The 19,446-nt window shown below is 38.0% G+C and overlaps 1 protein-coding gene across 1 annotated transcript in view; it reads left to right on the top strand.

Moving 5' to 3' along the window:
* Positions 1-3,693: 3,693 nt before the first annotated feature.
* Positions 3,694-19,446, top strand: part of si:dkey-233k19.3 (dynein axonemal heavy chain 11) — a 44,143-nt gene continuing 28,390 nt past the window's right edge. The window contains 36 exon segments of the mRNA XM_060869292.1: positions 3,694-3,756; positions 3,861-3,985; positions 4,094-4,289; positions 4,395-4,510; positions 4,656-5,040; positions 5,141-5,473; positions 5,640-5,897; positions 6,006-6,175; positions 6,540-6,762; positions 6,934-7,050; positions 7,165-7,251; positions 7,379-7,537; positions 7,704-7,787; positions 8,649-8,807; positions 8,963-9,085; positions 9,179-9,301; positions 10,140-10,364; positions 11,343-11,434; positions 11,532-11,658; positions 12,299-12,451; positions 12,673-12,906; positions 14,138-14,269; positions 14,917-15,077; positions 15,191-15,347; positions 15,461-15,662; positions 15,703-15,805; positions 16,231-16,369; positions 16,515-16,607; positions 16,698-16,892; positions 17,044-17,121; positions 17,261-17,393; positions 17,514-17,641; positions 17,798-17,946; positions 18,063-18,213; positions 18,809-18,940; positions 19,095-19,268. Of these exon segments, the coding sequence (XP_060725275.1) occupies positions 3,694-3,756; positions 3,861-3,985; positions 4,094-4,289; positions 4,395-4,510; positions 4,656-5,040; positions 5,141-5,473; positions 5,640-5,897; positions 6,006-6,175; positions 6,540-6,762; positions 6,934-7,050; positions 7,165-7,251; positions 7,379-7,537; positions 7,704-7,787; positions 8,649-8,807; positions 8,963-9,085; positions 9,179-9,301; positions 10,140-10,364; positions 11,343-11,434; positions 11,532-11,658; positions 12,299-12,451; positions 12,673-12,906; positions 14,138-14,269; positions 14,917-15,077; positions 15,191-15,347; positions 15,461-15,662; positions 15,703-15,805; positions 16,231-16,369; positions 16,515-16,607; positions 16,698-16,892; positions 17,044-17,121; positions 17,261-17,393; positions 17,514-17,641; positions 17,798-17,946; positions 18,063-18,213; positions 18,809-18,940; positions 19,095-19,268 (5,679 nt within the window).

Below are 19,446 nucleotides of genomic sequence, written 5' to 3'. Positions count from 1 at the left end.
GATTTTATGCATGGTACTGCTGCCGCGTGATTGGCTGACTCGTTTGCCTGTAAATTGCTGTCAAATTACAGCATTTTACAGTGTATTTATACCCTTAATTCTTTGTGCTACTTAATGTGCTGTTTTTCATGTTTGCTGTATGTCCATCAGGTTTCTTTTCTCTCTGACAGCAAGAGGTTATATGTTCTGAAAAAGGAAAATGCACCTGTCCTTTCTGAAAACTGCAGGGATATTCTGCTTTTTGGTGTTCTGTCACCATCCCTGCTTCTTCAGCTGTCAACCAGTATGGATAAGGTAATCATGCTAAAGGCAAATACAGGTTGCAGGTAGCAGGTACTGTCTCAATGATCCAGGGTCCCTGAACTCAATTTCTCTAGATGTCCTCCCTTCTTTGGTGTGGATTTGTGTGGATTTTCCAGATTCCTTCCACCTTTCAAAAACATTACAGTAGAAAGATTAGTTATGATAAATTGCCTTGTGTGGGAATTCATCCAGTTTGTGTTCCTGCTCTTTGCCAGGGTCCCACAATGGATTATGATAACCCTAATAAAGGAAAACAAATTATTCAACAAGATCTCACAAGCTATCAGCACTTATCTCTAGTTTGAAACCTAGCAGCAGGCTAGCATGTAAATAAATGCCTGCATCACCGCTCAGTATCAAACAGCTCTTTCCATGCATAATGTGTCCATGTTTTATGTCAAGGTCTGCCTGCCACTTTTGTCAAACAAGGAGAATCATCAGCTTTGGCCAAACGTGATGTCCCAGGATATAACCCGCCACACAGAGAATTTATCAAACAAGGTCTCTGTGGTTAAAGGACAAGTCATTGGGAAAACTGTGCTTCCTGTGCCAGCTGTAACAGAGAAGATAGAAGACTGTCCAGCACCCATCAGTCTGTAAGACAGAATTTTATATTTGATTACATTATGCATGTTTATTTTATGCATGTTAATTTTATAATTAATGCAAAATCAAGTAAGCTCTGAGATATTTTCAGTAACATTGGGCAGCAGATTTGGCCAAGATCGTGTCATGCGACGGCTTCATAACCCCTATTCAGTAAGCCTTCAGTGATTCATGTGCATCGAACACGAGTACAGATATCATAGAAAGTAAATACATGTGTCTACACCTGTACTAGTTTAAAAGAAGAATCCTGTGCTGGCAGTTTCATGAATTTAAGTAGTTTGCTGCAAAACAAAGCACAAAATACTCCATTGTAAATTGAATGAAGGTGCAGTAAACCCAGCAAAAAACTGTTTGAAATCCTAAAGGGACTGATATATGTGATTTTTTTTTTTTTTTTACACATATAGCACATTTCCACTGTTTTTTTTCAGTTAACAATAGCTAATTTTACAATTTCAGCCAGTGCTGTCATGACAGAAGGGCAGTGATGCATGCAGTTGAGTCTATGGTCATTAACTGGGCCCATCTAATACAAAAAGTCTTAAAAGAAGATTCTGCTCAGCTCATCTTAAAGGGGCTAAACCCTGGACCAAGCATCGAACTGGACTTTTGGAGGGCCAGAAAAAACAACATAGAGTATATTAATGAACAGGTTGGTATATCCATGAACATTACTTCACCTTTTACTAGTGTAATTCCCTAGTAATGATATCATTGATTTGTGTGGCTATAAATGTCTTATTCTCAGATTCAGAGCCCAGCTATTCAGAAGATGGTGAGAATTCTAGAGGTGGCAGACAGCAGCTATTACCCATCTTTTAGAGCTCTTACAGAGGAGGTCTATGATGGTAATTCAGTTTAAACCTAATCTTTTTATCATTGAATGATATTCTGTTACAAGTCTGTGCGGGTGGTGTGGCAAGCTAACCAGTAATCCTGAACATATTTTTTTGCTAGGCGACACAGTTGCCACGTCACAGCTCCAGCTCTGAATCCTGGGTTACTTTTTGTGCATGTTGTCATCTATGTCCATGTGGTGTTCCTCTGGGTTAAGCGTTTTCTCCCACTTCTAAAATATGGCTGTGGTTGGATTGGCTACTCTAAATTCCACATAGCTGTGGATGACTGTGTACGTGTGTATAGGTGTGTGTGTGTGCATAGTAAATCCCATGAAGGATGTATACTCCTTAAACTCAATTGTTCCCTAGATAGACTCTAGAGAACAGGATAAATCATGAATGAATATCGATTTTGCATATTTTATACTTGACTGAGTATAAGTGCTCTCTGTCTTTCATTTTTATATTTGAAGCATTACAGGAAGCGAGAGACGTGGACCTTTACCTGCAGCAGCTTCGGCCAGTCTTATCTTATTTTGAAAAGGCGAAATTCTCATCCATCCATCCATTCATATCTCCGCTCTTTCATGTTATTTTTCTGGTTTGGACTCACTGCTCATTTTACCGCCAGCCTGCTCGCATTGTAGTGCTGTTGCAGGAGCTGTGCAACCTCCTCATTCAACAGGTAATAATGAGATTTGAATAGGATTGGATTTTAACATCTCAGTTAGGTTTTCTTCAGCATTATTTGTACTAGATACACAGCTCAAATGAAAAAAAATAAATTTTCTTTCCTTCATCCAGGCTAACTTATACCTGTGTGGAGGGGAGCTGCTACGAGGAGAGATAGAGGAAACTCTGGAGAAGCTTCAAGCTGTTGTGAAGCTTATTCAAAGTTTTAAAGAGACGTTCCATACCTACAGAGAGAAGGTGGCCTCCTGGGCCAATTCCAGAGGCATATGCAAGTGCTGGGACTTTCCATCTGCTTTGGTGTTCAGTCGCTTCGACTGTTTCACAGCTCGAGTGCTTCAGTTAGAGGTGAATTTCTGGTTTTGGTTATAGATTGATCTTACATTGGCTTTAAAGTCCATTTCTAAAGTAATCACGCTAAATGAAATGTGTGCGTTGCAGGATCTTTTCTTCACCATGGTCAAATTACAAAAATTGGAAAAGGTTCTTTTTGGTGGAATCAAAGGAAGAATGTACACTGAACAGGTTTTTCTACTGCACTCTGAGTTTCAGCAGCTCTGTAAAGGAATCATGGATAGTGAATATGATCCTTTAGATTTGACATCCAAGGTAGGCTTTTACAACCAGTGAACGGTTTGTTAAAAGTACCATAATATGTAGTGATTCCATGTTATTGTTAGAGGTACATAGGGTCATCTAGGAAAAGGCAGATAACGTATCATTATTTGATAAGATATGCTGCATAGCTTGCAACATATACGCATCTGTTCTAGGGTGATATGATGGTTTATTATGGTAATAACACAGTAATGATTGTTATTAAAGGAGTCCTGTCCAGGTTGGATATGATATGCTAATAGCTTAGAGATGCCTTAATAAATATCTTTCTTTAATATTATACTTTAGTCTGTTTATGCTGTATCAGAATATCACAATTGATTATATTAAGACAAAGAGAAATTAATTTCTGTTTATTTTCGTGTCAAGGCTTTTGACGAAGATTATGCACATTTTAAGGAAAAGGTTGCAGACTATGATAGACGGCTTGGCAACATCCTTTGTCTGGCCTGTAAAGACTGTTCAGGATTGGAATCCGTTTTCAAAGTAAGTTTCTATCACTGGTCATTAACAAAAAGAAAAAAATGTGCAAACACTGACACTATTATGTTGTTCATAGCTGCTAGCTGTGTTTCACCCTTTTATGGAGAGAGGGATCATTAAGGAAATATTCAACCCTAGTTTCACCAGACTGATGTGCCTTGTTGGTGTTGAGCTGGAAACATGTAAATACCTACTAAACTCTCAGCGAGAGCAGGTATCACTCTTATTTATTAGCACAATAAGCCATATAATGTACATAGTAACAGTGCTATATTTTAGACATTGTGATTGTTGTTATTGTTCGGTGTTTGTCTCCAGAGGACGAATTGTAAAGCCATAGTGAGTAAGAACATGCCCGTCATGTCTGGTGCTTTGAAATGGGCCAAAATGCTGAGAAACAGAATTCAGGTGCTGTGGGAGAATATGCGATTGGTGCTTGACATGTACGTGTTTCCAATCACCCAAGCCCTAAACTGCATTTTCAATAATTACGTTACTGTATAAATGTTAACGATAACTAATAAAAGGATCCTGCATCATACACTTTCTAGGACTTTTGAAGAAGCAGACATGAAGACATTATATCATAAATACATGGAGATGTCCTCACTGCTGGACGAGTATGAAAACGAGGTGTACTCAGATTGGTGCAGTAATGTGGAACAAGTCTGCCAGCTGAACCTTGACCAACCTCTAATTAAGAGAGATTTAATTTCTGGTTTCCTTTCAGTGAACTTCAATCAAGAGGTACAGCCTTATAGTGTTGTACATCATACTATTAACATGAGTTTGGGTTACTTTGGTTTGGTCATTTAAACAAATAAATGAATAGATCTTATCTTGTATCCTAAGCTGATAGCTGTCCTGAGGGACGTCAGATATCTTCAGATGTTGGATCAGACCAATATCCCATGTGCTGCTCTAGAGGTCTATGAGAAAAGAGACACATTTCTTACGGTTTGTAATAAGTATTATGATTCATACTGGTTATTTGTAGATACTGTATTTTGCTATGTTTTACAGTATATAGGACAATTCTTGGAAGCTGTAATCAGTCAGTATTCAGTGAGACTTTATTCCCTTCATTCTATTTCCTCTACAGTGTGTGAGTAGTTTGCAGTTACTGGTCCAGCTGTACAACAAGGTACAGCAGATGGCTGCGGATTCGGAGGTTTCCCTTGTGAAACACGATCGAGAGGCCATAGACAAGCAGCTGTATTGGGCTGAGACTGAACTGACATGGCAGAATCAAGGCTGCTTGAACTATATCTGCCAGGTTAAAGATATGGTATATAAAATGGAGCGCAAGCTTCAAAAATCTAGAGACAATGTTGAGACGATTAGGGAGCTGATGAAGGGATGGAGCATGCAGCCAATCTTCTACAGGAAGGACAATAAGAAAGACACACTGCTGATGCTGGAGGACAGAGCAGCAAGAGTGGCAAAGAAATACAGTAGCATAAGGAAAGATGGAGAGACCATACACAGTCTGTTACAGGTAGGAGTGTATTCACATGTGTGTTATAGTTTCTGATACATTTTTCCTGTCTTTAAAATATACTCCTGTTTCCTGTACCTTGCCATTTTATTTGCTACAGGAGAACAAAAACCTTTACACTGCAGTTGATGACTCTGAAGCATGGAAAGAGTACTTGGAATATGTGGATGAAATGGTTGTGGAAGGTTTTTTCAATTCCATCACTTACTCTTTAGAGTTCTTTGTGAACAACATGGAAGGATCAGTGAGACAGGCTCCACTGTTAGAGGCTCAGATGGTGCTTAACACATCTGAGATAGTTTTCAAACCCTCTCTGGACATCGGCGCAGGAGATAGCCTGTATGAGTTAGTCGAGGGATTGGTGCAGGATGTGTTCCAAATGTCCACTCAAATTAAAAGGGTGGCGCCTCATCTGGATATAAAAGACTATCAGGTGATGTATTTATTTATTTATCTATTTATCTATCTATCTATCTATTTATTTATTTATTTATTTATTTATTTATCTCACAAACTACTATGATGATGCATGATAGAGTCATGAATCATCATATTAACATTAATCCGTAAATAAACATATGTTTAATATTTATTGGTAGGGTGACATGGAGGATATGCTGGATCTCTTAGACCTGCGACAGGAAGTGATGGAGCGAGTGAAGGATGTAATCACGAAAGTCTCTCAGTATCAGAGCTCATTTGAAATATACACACACCTGTGGTTGGATGATCAGAGTGAGTTTCTCAAGCAGTTTCTCCTGTATGGTCAGGCTCTTACACCTGAATATGTGGAAGCCTATAGGGAGGCTATAGATTTACCAGTGAATCCTCCCACAACTGACAAGTTCAGAGAGCAGGTAAAACATGCTACAGCTAAACATATATTTTTTAATTTGCTTTTTGTGAACAAAATGTTAGGATGTACATTTTCTAATTTTATGTATATATAAAATGTTTTTATACAGATTGACTATTATGAAGAACTGTATGCACAAGTGAGCAAGCTCGAGGACCGGCAAGTGTTTGACGGATGGTTTAGGGTGGATATCCGTTCGTTTAAGATGAGTCTTTTAAACAGAATTAAAAAATGGAGCTGGATGTTCAAGGAGCACCTTTTGTCATATGTGACAAAAAAGTGAGAAAAAAAACTAACTTTTGTTTCCTGTGAAGACAATTGAATAGTACAAAGATAAATGCGAATTTAAAGAATATAGTAGTACCTCTCACCAGACACGCTAAAACGGGTTCTTTGCTCGAGAGGTGTGTCAGAAAAAAACATATGCTATATATTATTTCATGTCTTTTAGATCCTACACTAGTTTACTTTCTCTTTCCCTTGCCAAAATGGATTTGTTGTCATTTTTTCTTTCTGACATTAACCCAGACATGATGTTTATCAGAGAGACAAACCAAAGAACACTTCTACATTTGTACTTTTCTATAAGTGATATTAATCTGACATGTTAGTCTTTATATGCTAGTTGGTAATTTCTCTCCAGTATTACAGACCTTGAGGAGTTTATCGTCAGGGTTGACTCAGGGCTAAAAGAGCCAGTAAAGAGTGGAGACTACCAAGCGCTGGTGCAGGTGATGGGCTGCCTGCTGGCTGTCAGATCCAGACAGCCCAGTACAGACAAGACGTTTGAGCCACTCACAGCTGTGGTCAACTTGCTTCAGCAGTATGGAGAAACACTCCCTGAACATATTTACACACATCTAGAGGTGATCTTCACATGCCGACGCTATTCCTAACATAATATTAGGATGCTTTTCGGTTTAATACCAGAATTGATTAGATCACTTATAAATATTTATATTGCAATTATTAGATTTATTCAATCTTATGTAGTAGATCCTGAAATATTTGTCAAGGATTGATTTCTCTTTGTTAAGGAGTTACCTGAGAGATGGAATAGCATTAAGAAGCTGGCCTGGTCGGTCAAACATGAGGTCGCTCCTCTGCAGAATGCAGAAGTGGCGGTCATACGTAAGAAGTATGCAGCATTTGAGGTATGTGATGCTGGGTTTTGTATATTTGATTAGAGAGAAATGAATTGAATGTCTGTTCAAAAATGAAAGCATTTTTAAAGTCTTTTTTTCTTGCTGATTTATGTCACTCTGCAGGTAAAGCTGCATCAGTTTGAAGAGAAATTTAGAAAGGAAGCTCCTCTTTATGCCAACACGGAAAGCCCGTACACGGAACTAGATAATGTACTACGTTACCTGTTTTGCATTTACTTTAAAAATCTTTGGATTTTTAATCTTTATTCCACCTCCGCTTCAGAATATTCCTTGCACATTATTGGTTTTGATCTGCCTTTGTCTCCCGGTTCCTTAGTGGCACAGCGAGGTGATAAGACTAGAGCAGGAGGCGGCGATGTTGCAGGAATCGTGTAAGCTGTTTGAAGTGAGCAGCCCAGATTTCAGGCAGATCAAGCTCTGTCAGAGACAGATCTTTGTCTTAAAGCAGCTCTGGGACCTGCTTCTGTGTGCTCAGGTCATTCAGTCACATGCATTTTAGCTGTTACTAATAATATTTCATAGCTTTGACTATGACATAATTGTCTATAGTATTTTGGGAATAGATTGTGCTTCTTGTATTTGTATCCTATGTTGTAATATGTCTACAATGAGAATGCTTTAAAAATGATCTTTCTCTGCAGAGTGTAATGGACGTCTGGAAGGAGACACTCTGGAGAGAAATTAATGTGGATCAGATGGATGCAGAACTGAAGAAGTTTGCAAAAGTGAGAGATTCTGCTTTTGCCCTTTTGCATTCATAAACAGCAATAATTGTAGAAAAATTGTGCAGCTTGCCTCACAAAAAAAACCCTATATATTTTATTGCTATCCAAAGGGAAGTTCAGTTCAGTTCATTAGTGTGTGTTGCGATGTGCAGTACAAAGTACAAGTTAAACAGTAAAAAGAAGAGAGCAAAAAAAAAAAATACATCAAATAAACTGAACTAAGTAAAAAAAAAAAAGAGTGCTGGTTGTAATTGGAATAGACATCTAAGGTTCAAAACTACAGACCAACTGACTTTAATCTGTGATGGGATGATCACTTCCAGTACGTCTCCATCCACGTGGCACAAAGGATTAACTGAATGTTTTGATGAATATGAAAAATGATATAAATTCTATTCTTTAGTCATCACTGTCACCAATGCCTGTGGGAGATTTTTGACTTGTTTTTTAGACATCATTCTCTACCATCATTATCAAAACATCAACTAAAGGAATACTTTTTGAAAGAATCTTTTTCATGTCATGTCTTATTAGTGAAGTTTTGGTGGCTTGTGTGGGCCTAATACCCAACTAAAACACTGGATGTTGTTTTTTCCCTTAAATTTGTCATCATTTTATATCTATAACTTTTCTGAAAATGCTAGGTTCAGATGGATTTTTTTTTTTAGAAAATGTCTTAAATCTTGTTTCTGGAGGTTGCCAGCTCTGCAAATTTAAACTCAGCTTTAAAGGTCAGCAGGAAATATTTAGTGTAAGTAGGTGAAAAACTAACTAATGTGAAAAAGCAAGTGCATTGTGATTAGGGAAATGCTTTTTGAAAGAATTTATAAATTTGTTAACCAATGCTTTTTTATACTCCAGGAAATGCAGAGTCTTGATAAAGATGCCCGGGTTTGGGATGTCTATGTTGGACTGGACCATACACTTAAAGATTTGTTGACTGCGCTACGGGCTGTGGCTCAGCTACAGAATCCTTCCATGAGAGAGCGACACTGGGCTCAGCTGGCTATGGCCATGAAGGTGAGTGAATTGTAGAAATTGGGTTATTAATAATAATAGTAGTATAATATATACTGCACATTTATTTTCTAAAGACACTATAAAGCAAATTTGCTCTGACTAAAAGTAAAATCTTGATCGTTTCATGATTAAATTAGTTAAACGTGTTTTCTCAGGTTGGCTTAACTGTTACGGAGAAAACAACCCTTGCAGAATTACTGACTCTGCAGCTACACATATATGAAGAGGAGGTTCACAATACAGTGGCCAAAGCAGTGAAAGAGTTGGCCATTGAAAAGGTTTAGCTCTTTGGTTCATGCATGCTAACAGTATCCTCCCTACAAGTCTGCTTCAATAAAAGAGTTTGTTTATTTCTCTTTCTTCTCCATCAGGCGTTAAGTGAGATCAGTCAGACATGGTCCCTGATGGAGTTTACTTATGAAAAACACTTCCGTACCTCGACACCTGTGCTGAAGTGCGATGATGAACTCATTGAGATGCTGGAAGATCATCAGGTACAGTATATAAGTCTACATTTCTGGATATTACCAAAGTTACTGTAGTTTCAACGAGATGCAGCTCTGTTCTTAGACATGAAATGAGGGATAACTTACATTATGGCTTGACATATTTAACTCACTTATCAGAAGCATTCTCAAGCAGTTGCTGGGAAAGGAGTATTGTGTTTAGGGCTTATGTGCTGTCTCTGCTGTGCTGAGCCGAGGGTGGACAGATCTCCTATTGTCAGCCGCCTTCATTCAAACATCTGATTTATGGTGTACAGACCATGCATTAGTGTCCTTATTCACAAGCTCCGTGCGTAGGGGCCAGATCCAGCAAAGAACAATGCTGGTCACAATGAGTCAGCCATATCTCACGGCTTCTTACTCCCACACTGTCTAAAAATACAACAAGCCAAAATAACACTGAGATCCAGGTTTTGAGACAATGTTTAAACTCCAAAAAAAAACCTTCTTGTATTAGTACCTTTTAGATATAGCAAACATTTGTCTGGTTGTGGATCTGTGGAATGAATGTCAGATTGATTAGATATTTGTAAACAGGAAATTCAAATATTCAAAGAAACTGCACTGATGATCCTTGGCAACTCATCAAAAATAATACTGTATATTATTTAGTCTCAGATATGAAGGGTTAACTCTCTGTGCCAGTCCCAAGCCCGGATAAAATGCAGGTATCCAGGGAAAAACCTGTGCTAAATCAAATATGCGAACTAGATGATCCGCTGTGGAGACCCAGAACAGGGAGCAGCTAAAAGAGCTGCAACATTTAGTCTCAGTTTATGTCTGTACAGCACTGCTTAATGTTTTTTCTAATCTTTTTCCCTCTCAGGTACAGTTGCAGACCATGCTGCAGACTAAGCAAGTGGAGTTTTTCCAAACAGAGGTACTGGTTCTGCAGAGCCAGCTAACACAGGCTGATACAGTGTTACTGGTCTGGTTGGAGGTGCAGAGGACATGGGCTTACCTAGAGAGCATCTTTATGGGCTCAGATGACATTCGTCACCAGCTGCCCGAGGAGACACAGCGATTCGACACCATTGACACTGACTTTAAGGTGAATTCATGGCTTCTGCATTTTGAACAGATTCCCAAAATGTGCACTGGGATGTCGTGTAAGCAGGGGTGTAAAAGTACAGAGAAATGATACTTACTCAATGATAACGTGCCAAAATTGCATTGTTTAAAGTGGATAGGTTCCGGCAAAAATGTACTCAAGTGAAAGTAAAAAAGTTGCTACTTTTAATGTATTCAGTTATAAAGGTGTATAAAGTAAATAACTGATTAGCATTAATTAATGTCATGTTCTTTATGTCAAAGCTAATTTTTATTTGTTATCTAAAGCTGACGGAAGTCCTGCCAGAAATCATTATCCAGTTTGAAAGCAGGTCTTATACATGACAAATATTGCATAGTTTGCTAATTAAAGAATTCAGAAATTTAAAAAAAAAATTAAGTATCCAATATTTACCATTAGCAAGAATTCAACAGGCAGCCTAGTCTAAATTAATGTAAATTACTGCAATTTATGCTAGTCTAGCCTGGCATTAGCAAAGAAGAAACATGCTGAGTTTATTAAATATAGTTAGTTAACATTGGCAGAATAGCAAACATTACTGAAATTCATGTACTGAGACAAAGGACACACCTTTTTACATGTCTTTGCTTAATTCATCATACTTCATTACTTCATCACTTACAGCATTGTAGTCTGGTGGCTTATATATCATCAAACACACACTATTTGTAGCATCAACCATAGATGATGAATTCTTTAGCTGATTTAAATGAAATCACTTGATGAGAGCAGGAGACATCTTTATGATTTGTAATGTTTTGGAGTATTAAATATTCATTTTCAGTAACAAAGTATAGTTACTCATGTAGTTTCCACCCCTGCATTTACGGATATAAAACATCATCCTTTTTTGTTTCTTTAGAATTTGTCTTTAAAATGTGTGCGTAATGATACAGCTAGTTTTTAGAAAGTGATTGCAAAATAATCCCTATTTATCAGCATTTAACGTGTGCTTAGGACCTAATGTTTAAAAGTGCCGAATCCAAGAATGTGATTGCTGCCACCAACAAGCCCTATCTTTTGGGGATACTTGAGGATTTGCAAATAAGGTTTGCCTTTTCAAATGTACACTGAATAGAGATCTTTCAAAATTTCAAAACGCAGTATGGTAATAAAACATCAGATGATGAATCACTTTTCCCCCAGACTTGCTGTGTGTGAGAAAGCGCTAGCAAAATACCTTGAAAAAAAGAGAATAGCATTTCCACGGTTCTACTTCATCTCTTCTGCTGACTTACTGGATATTCTCTCCAAAGGCAACCAGCCCAAAGAGGTACAGTTCTTGTAGAAGAAAAAAACATAGCACATATTATTATAAACATGAAAAAAAATCAATAAAATTGTTATTAAATTGGGCGTTTTGTGCACACGTTATGGAGCTTTTCCATATGACTATATGTAATTGTAACTATACTAAATGTATTACATTTTCTTAGTGTCTGGCTGTAGCTTTGTTTCGATTGGGTTCATTATAATTAAGGAAAAAAAATGAGTATAAAGAGTTCCCTCTTTCTTTGTATGACCTTTATCTGTTTTGATTTAACTTCTTTGTTCATCACACTAATAATTTGAAAGGCATTATTTCTCAGCAGAATATTATTATGATCAAAGAAATACATTTTTACACGTGGTTTGACTCTGACCCTGGTCAACAATCTTCGTGACTAGATCCTCCCACATACCTGCTAGTTTAGTTTCAGGTATTCAACCATACCAGGGTCAGAGTGTCTTGTCTTGCTCTCATTGTGCATTGATTATAATTAGAAGTACCAGTACATCTGTAATTCCATCATTATGCATGCATTATTATATCCTTTCTTTATCTACATTCGCTCATGCACTATGAGTACTACTGTAAGCTGTTTCTCTTGATCTGTTAAAAATAGGTCACTGCACTCTATTATTTTGCTCAGGTCACCCATCATCTGCCTAAGCTGTTTGACAGTATTGCTGACCTGCAGTTCTGTCAGGACGAGCACACGATGAAGGACATGGTGGCTGTAGGGATGTTCAGCAGAGAGAAAGAATATGTGCCTTTTCATTCACAGTGTGACTGTACTGGTCCGGTAAGTCCTGTATCACCATGGAAATGTGAAGTGGTCATGTTTCAAAGTGTGAGTTAAAGAGGTTTTACTCTTTGTAGAGAGACAAGGTTTAATTGTGCTGGGGTCATTTTTGCTGGTATAGTTTTTTTCTCCTAAGATTCCAGATAATATTTGTTCTACTAATGGTATTGTAATCAGAACTCTAAGGTGACTTCAGAAAGTATTGTAATGCACTTTGGCAGGTCGAGCTGTGGCTGACCAATCTTGAAGAGGCAATGAGAGAAGCAGTGAGGAAGCACATAGCTGAGGCCGTAGTCCAGTACGAGGAGCGGCAGTGGGAGCAGTGGGTTCTGGAGCATCCAGCTCAGGTCACTCTCACAACCTCTCAGATCTGGTGGTCTACTGATGTAGGCCTTGCTTTTCAACGTCTGGTGGAAGGATTTGACACAGCTCTTCGAGATTACAGCAAGAAACAGGTGATCTGATGTGGTTTAGGTGCTTTTAATGAAATTCCGTTTTAGTGTTTACCTTCAGACAGGGTCACAATGAAGCAGAAATCCAGATGTAGATTTACATGTAGTTGTCCGTTACATATACTGTAACCTACATTAGAGTATACAGTATACAGTAGTACAAGTAAAAAATAAAATGTGTTGAGAGTATGTTCAATATGTTTATACTGTAAATAAGAGTTCTGGGATAGGCACAGTATGGTTTTTATGATTGCAGCAACAGTCTTGGGTCAGAGCAAATTTTAGGAGGTGCAACTATCTAAGATATCTATGTTAGACCATCCACAGTAGCTAAAGGTGAGTCCCTTAGAATACCCTTCATTTACATTCGGTAGACAATTGGCATACCTCAATCCCAACCACAGTTCTTCTAAATGGCAGGGTTACCAAGACATAATCTTATATGACTGCTTTATTTTGCCCTGTCTCACATATCCTTTGATACAGTGCCACTACCAATTTAGAAATTGATTTGTTGCAAGGAGGGGGAGTTGATGGAGATGCTGCAAGGTGCAAAATGCTATGTCATCCCCTCTGTGATGAAGTATGTAATGCTGAGCCATACAGGTTGTTGTAAAGCATTGAGGCAAGACTCCACACTGTCTTCAGTGTCAGGAGCTGTCTGTCTCTTGCAGTATGTAAGGTTAGCATGTCCTTGCACAGCACAGCTTGCATAATCTAAACTCTTTTCCTTTGGGCCTTGATTGAAGTCACTGTCAGACATCACAGTGATAAATGCAGCCCAAGCTGAACTGCTTTTACATCTAATATATACAGGGGTTGGGGGTTAGAGATTACATCTCATTTGCCTCTAACACAGATCCACAGTGTAGCCCCATAACCACACACACACACAGATACATTAACGTGTCTAAACATCTCTCCACACACACTCAGATAAATTCCTCCACAAACATGCACAAACACATATACACAGTAACCCCATGTTGATAAATGAGCTCCCTGCTCATTTGGCCTCCTGAGTGAAATACATGACCTTGCTCCATAAGTGTGGAGGGATTTTTCTGATGACTATGTGACCCTGAGTGCCTGTGGCTGCTGTTATTACTATCCACTTCTCTGGCATGTAAATTGATATAATTACTGTAAGCACAGGCCACAAAGCTCACTGTATGCTCAGACAGCCTATTACTGTGCCCTCATAATCTCTGAAATATCTGCCCCACTTCTTCAGAATGCTCAACTAAACTCCCTGATAAACATGTTGCTGGGAGAGCTGAGTCCTGGGGACAGACAGAAGATCATGGCACTCTGCACCATCGAAGTCCATGCCAGAGACATAGTATTCAAACTCATTACACAAAAGGTTTGGTTTTGTTTACAACATCTCACTAGTAATGTTTAACAAATGTATATTTGTCAAGTAATATATTTAGATTTGTGTTGGTTTATAGTATATACCCTTGAGAAAGGTGTGTGTGTATGGGTGTGTGTGTGTGTTTGGGTGTTAGATTTTTTTTGTGGTTAGTTAATCTCACACCTAAAAAATGAAAGAACTCTAATCTTTAATTGAAGAAGATTTATTGTAATATGATTCAAAACATTTTAATCACTAATATTGCCACAAGCCTAACAAAATTATACAGAATAGCTATTAAATAAGGCAAATGAATCATCTTATATCCTAATGTGACTCTGATGAAGTGCTTTATCAAACACATGTACACGTGAGGGTAAACCAGAGGCTTATAGACAGTGCTAATACTAACTGTAAAATATAAATATGTAGTGTACTAAATATCAAGATATAAAAACAGATCTTATTATCAGTCATATTCACTTATAACTGAAGCAAAATTTATTAACCATTACATGCATATGAGGGATATTGTTGTGATGTCCATATACCTTTGGCTATATAGTGTGGTATAACAAGGAGAACTTGGGCAAACATTTTTACATGTTAGAGTAGATTTTGGCTGTGACTTTAGCATTATCTTCCATTTTGTCCAGGTGAACAGCGCCAATTCTTTCACCTGGCTTTCTCAGCTGCGTCACTACTGGGATGAAAAACAGAAGCACTGCTTTGCCAACATCTGTGATGCTCAGTTCCAATACTCCTATGAGTACCTGGGCAATCCCACACGCCTGGTCATTACCCCTCTCACAGACAGGTCTGCTGCTTCTGGACATTAGCTACCTGACTAATAATGTTTAAAGTGAATGAACCAAATTAGTCACTAGCCTTGTGCTATTCACTGAGCGGTGATGCTATGTTCCTACACAGGTGCTATGTGACCTTAACCCAGTCTCTGCACCTGACAATGAGTGGCGCTCCAGCTGGCCCTGCTGGCACTGGCAAGACTGAAACCACAAAAGACTTGGGCAGGGCCCTTGGTGTGATGGTGTATGTCTTTAACTGCTCTGAACAGATGGACTACAAGGTAATGGCACTGTTAGTTGTGACAGAAATAACTGCTTTTTTGGAATTACAGTATTTGGTATTGCCTCTGTCTTTCCCCACTGATACTCCGTTCTGATTCAACAATTGTTTCAGTCCATAGGAAATATCTTTAAAGGTCTGTCTCAGACTGGCACATGGGGCTGTTTTGATGAATTTAACCGAATCGCTGTAGAGGTGCTATCGGTTGTGGCGGTGCAACTGAAGACTATACAAGATGCCATTCGTCACAAGAGGAAGAGGTAGGAGACTGGAGGCAATTGCTTGTGTTTCAGTCATTCATATATTCATATTCATTGTTAAATTTTAGATGCTGTTTTGAAGGTTGATCTTCTTAGATGAGGAGATGAGCTTGAAGCCAACAGTTGGGATTTTTATTACCATGAACCCAGACTATGCTGGAAGAACTGAGTTACCTGAGAACCTCAAAGCACTTTTCAGGTATAACAGTAGCCGAAGATATAATCACATATATAAATGCAAATAAATTTTGAAGATAAATTCAATATAAACTACAGTGTCATCATTTGCAAGAAAAAGAACACAAGAAAATTGAGACAGTTTTGTTAAGATTATGTGTACTGATATCAGACATATTTTTTTCATGAAAGTACTTGCATGTAGTTGCTTGTACAATTAATTCCTTTTTATTTGTTTTCAATTTTACATTTAATAGGTTTATATACAGTAAAAGTAAAATATACCCCATTTTGGCTGACTGTCTTGCAGATAGAGTTATGATTTTTCCAACATTTTCTCTAACAGTATTACAAACAAAAAAAAAATGTAAATAAAAAGACTTTTCTGTTCTCAAATGCCTAGTTTCCTGAGATGATGATTTTTGTTAATGCTAAATGGGTTTGCAGGCCATGTGCCATGGTGGTGCCAGATCTGGAGCTGATCTGTGAGATTATGTTGATGGCAGAGGGCTTTCTAAATGCAAGGCCCTTGGGCAGAAAGTTCATCACTCTGTACAACTTTTGCAAGGAGCTGCTCTCCAAACAGGTACAATAATATATATATATATATATATATATATATATATATATATATATATATATATATATATATATATATATATATATATATCGTCTTATTAGTGGATGCCAGAAAATTTGTCTAAATAGTCTAAAGAACTGCAATTACACAGAATCATTATGATTGGGGCTTGCGTGCCATCAAGTCCGTCCTGATGGTTGCCGGTGCTCTTAAAAGGGAGGATAAGGCCAGAGCAGAGGATCAGGTAATGTGACACTCTAGAAACAAAGTGCTTTTTATATAATCTGATTTGATGGTATGCTTGTTCATTGACATTTTCCCTCTACATGAACAGGTATTAATGCGTGCTCTGCGTGATTTCAACATGCCTAAGATTGTCACAGAGGATGTCCCAGTGTTCCTAGGTCTAGTTAGCGATCTTTTTCCTGGTGTTGAGGTGCAGAGGAGAACCGATCATGATTTCGAACAACTGGTTCGCCAGACCGCCCAGGAGCTGAAACTCCAACCAGAGGATCCTTTCATCCTCAAGGTTAAACTTACATACGTTTTATGACAAGTCATTTCTTAAGGACGAGAACAGTCTGATACCAATAAGATATTGTAGCTATCATTTTAATGAGCATTTGTTTGTGTCCTTCATGGACAAACTATTATTGAAATCTCCTGGATACTCTTTGTAGGTAGTTCAGCTTGAGGAACTTATGAGTGTCCGTCATTCTATATTTGTGGTGGGAAATGCAGGCACAGGGAAGAGTCAGGTAAGTGTGTTGCTCATTAAAGCTTTTTTTTTTTACATTGTACTTTTTTCTAAGATTAGGAGCACCTGTATTTCCCATTGCTCTATAGATTACTTATCAAAGCTGTTTAATAAAAATCCACATCTCTATTCTATGACAGATCCTAAGAACACTCTATAAAACCTACATCAACATGAACAAAAAACCGGTGTGGAACGATCTAAACCCCAAGGCAATTAGTAGAGATGAACTTTTTGGTTTCATTCATCCAGGAACTCGGGAATGGAAAGATGGTAACATAGAAAATATTTGCGTTTGTGTTTACTTTATACGACAGTTTGTATTTTATTACATAGAGGCTGTGGATTTGTGCAGCAAAACAGTGATTGATAGTGAATTCTTTCGTTTGGCAGGCTTATTGTCATGCTTAATGCGTGAACAGGCCTATAACTCTCATCCTGGTCCTAAGTGGATTGTTCTGGATGGAGATGTAGACCCCCTGTGGATTGAGTCTCTCAACACTGTCATGGATGACAATAAGGTCTCCCTTTATTTGCTTAATGGCTTTCTAATAGATTTGCTGTTTTTATCATGCATAATTATATCTACTGATTACATATATTTCAATTATAGCCAGATTAGATGCATAACCACGATTTTATCAGATTTTGAAAGTTCTGTTTTCTCCTTTTTCCAGGTGCTGACTTTGGCCAGTAATGAGAGGATACCACTGACCTCCTCAATGAGACTGGTGTTTGAGATCAGCCACCTGAGGAATGCAACGCCTGCTACTGTGTCTCGAGCTGGCATCTTATACATCAACACACAAGATCTCAGCTGGAACCTGTGTGTCATTTATTCAAACTCAATTATTCAATCGAGTTTAATTAATAGCTATTCTGTATAATCAATCAATTCTATATATAGCATGATTATGACCATGATTGTTATACTTTTTGTAGGTATGTATCCAGTTGGATCGACAGAAGGAAACACCAGACTGAGAAAGCCCACCTCACCATCCTATTTGACAAATATGTCTCCCGCTGCTTAGAGCAAATGAGAAGCTCATTTAAGACCCTTATCCCAATCCCTGAAAACAGCATGATACAGGTAGGAAACTCATGACTATTTGCACCCACAGTCCACTTAATTTGGAACGCCTGTACAGCTGATCAGTTTACAATCATTTGGCAGCAGTGTAAGGCATAGCATCATAATGATCTTGATCTTTGTGACATCTTGAAGCTGAACAGTTGAAAATTAGAAAAAGGTCACAGTGGCCTTAGATTCCTCTTCTTGACTGACGAGTCAAATCTAATGTGGTCTTCTGCTGTTGTAGCCCATCTCCACAAGGTTTGTGTTCAGAGATGATTTTTTTGATTAACACGGTTGTAAAGTGTGGCTATGACTTTCTGTCATTTTAAATCAGTCTCTTCTGACCTCTCTGAATCAACAAGAAGTTTGTCCCAGGAGATCAGCGGTTTCTGGATGTTTATCTGACCACTACAGATAAAATGAAAGTCACTGAGATCACATTTACCCCATTCTGATATTTGACATGAACATGAACTGAAACTCAACCAAATGAGCAGGTGTACAGGTGTTCAGGTTGATAGTCAGAGTATACTCAATACCAGTAGGCATCAGTATTAATATCAATCATTTAAATGTTATTTTGTGATTTTCTGACTTTTCTTCCATTGAGACTCTGTGCTTGTTGCTGGATTGTTTGCTCACTTCTGAGAATGTTCCAGTGGACTCTCCACGTGAAGTATATGAGACCTACTTTGTGTTTGCCTGCATCTGGGCTTTTGGTGGTGCTACATATAAGGATCAGGTACTGTATGGTTGTTATCATTTTTATGGAATGATATGTTATAACATTATTGTATTGTGAACATAATGTGTTGTTTCAGGCTAATTTAATGTTTTACATATAATATATTAAATGTTTAAGAAAGTTCCAAACCACATGTCATATTTCTTTGCAGTTGCATGACTACAGAGCTGAGTTCAGTCAGTGGTGGACTAAAGAGATGAGAAGCATTAAGTTACCGGCACATGGCTCTGTGTTTGATTACTATCTAGACCCCCACACCAGACGCTTCTTGCCATGGGCTGAAAAAATACCATCTTTCCACATGGAACCAGACAAACCTTTGCAGGTCAATGGAGTGATATTATATGGAACAGAGAGTTTTTGGTGTTCAAGAAAAGTTTTTTTTTTCAGAAAGTTTTTTTTTTCTGAATAGCATGCTTTGAATAATTTTCTTTGTCTACCAGCTTGACGCTTTGAAAATTTACACTCCTGCACCAAGCAGTTTTAATTTCACACAATAACAG

Source organism: Tachysurus vachellii, chromosome 5 (assembly GCF_030014155.1).
Source record: "Tachysurus vachellii isolate PV-2020 chromosome 5, HZAU_Pvac_v1, whole genome shotgun sequence".
Taxonomy (NCBI): domain Eukaryota; kingdom Metazoa; phylum Chordata; class Actinopteri; order Siluriformes; family Bagridae; genus Tachysurus; species Tachysurus vachellii.
This window is presented reverse-complemented; position numbering and strand designations above follow the sequence as displayed.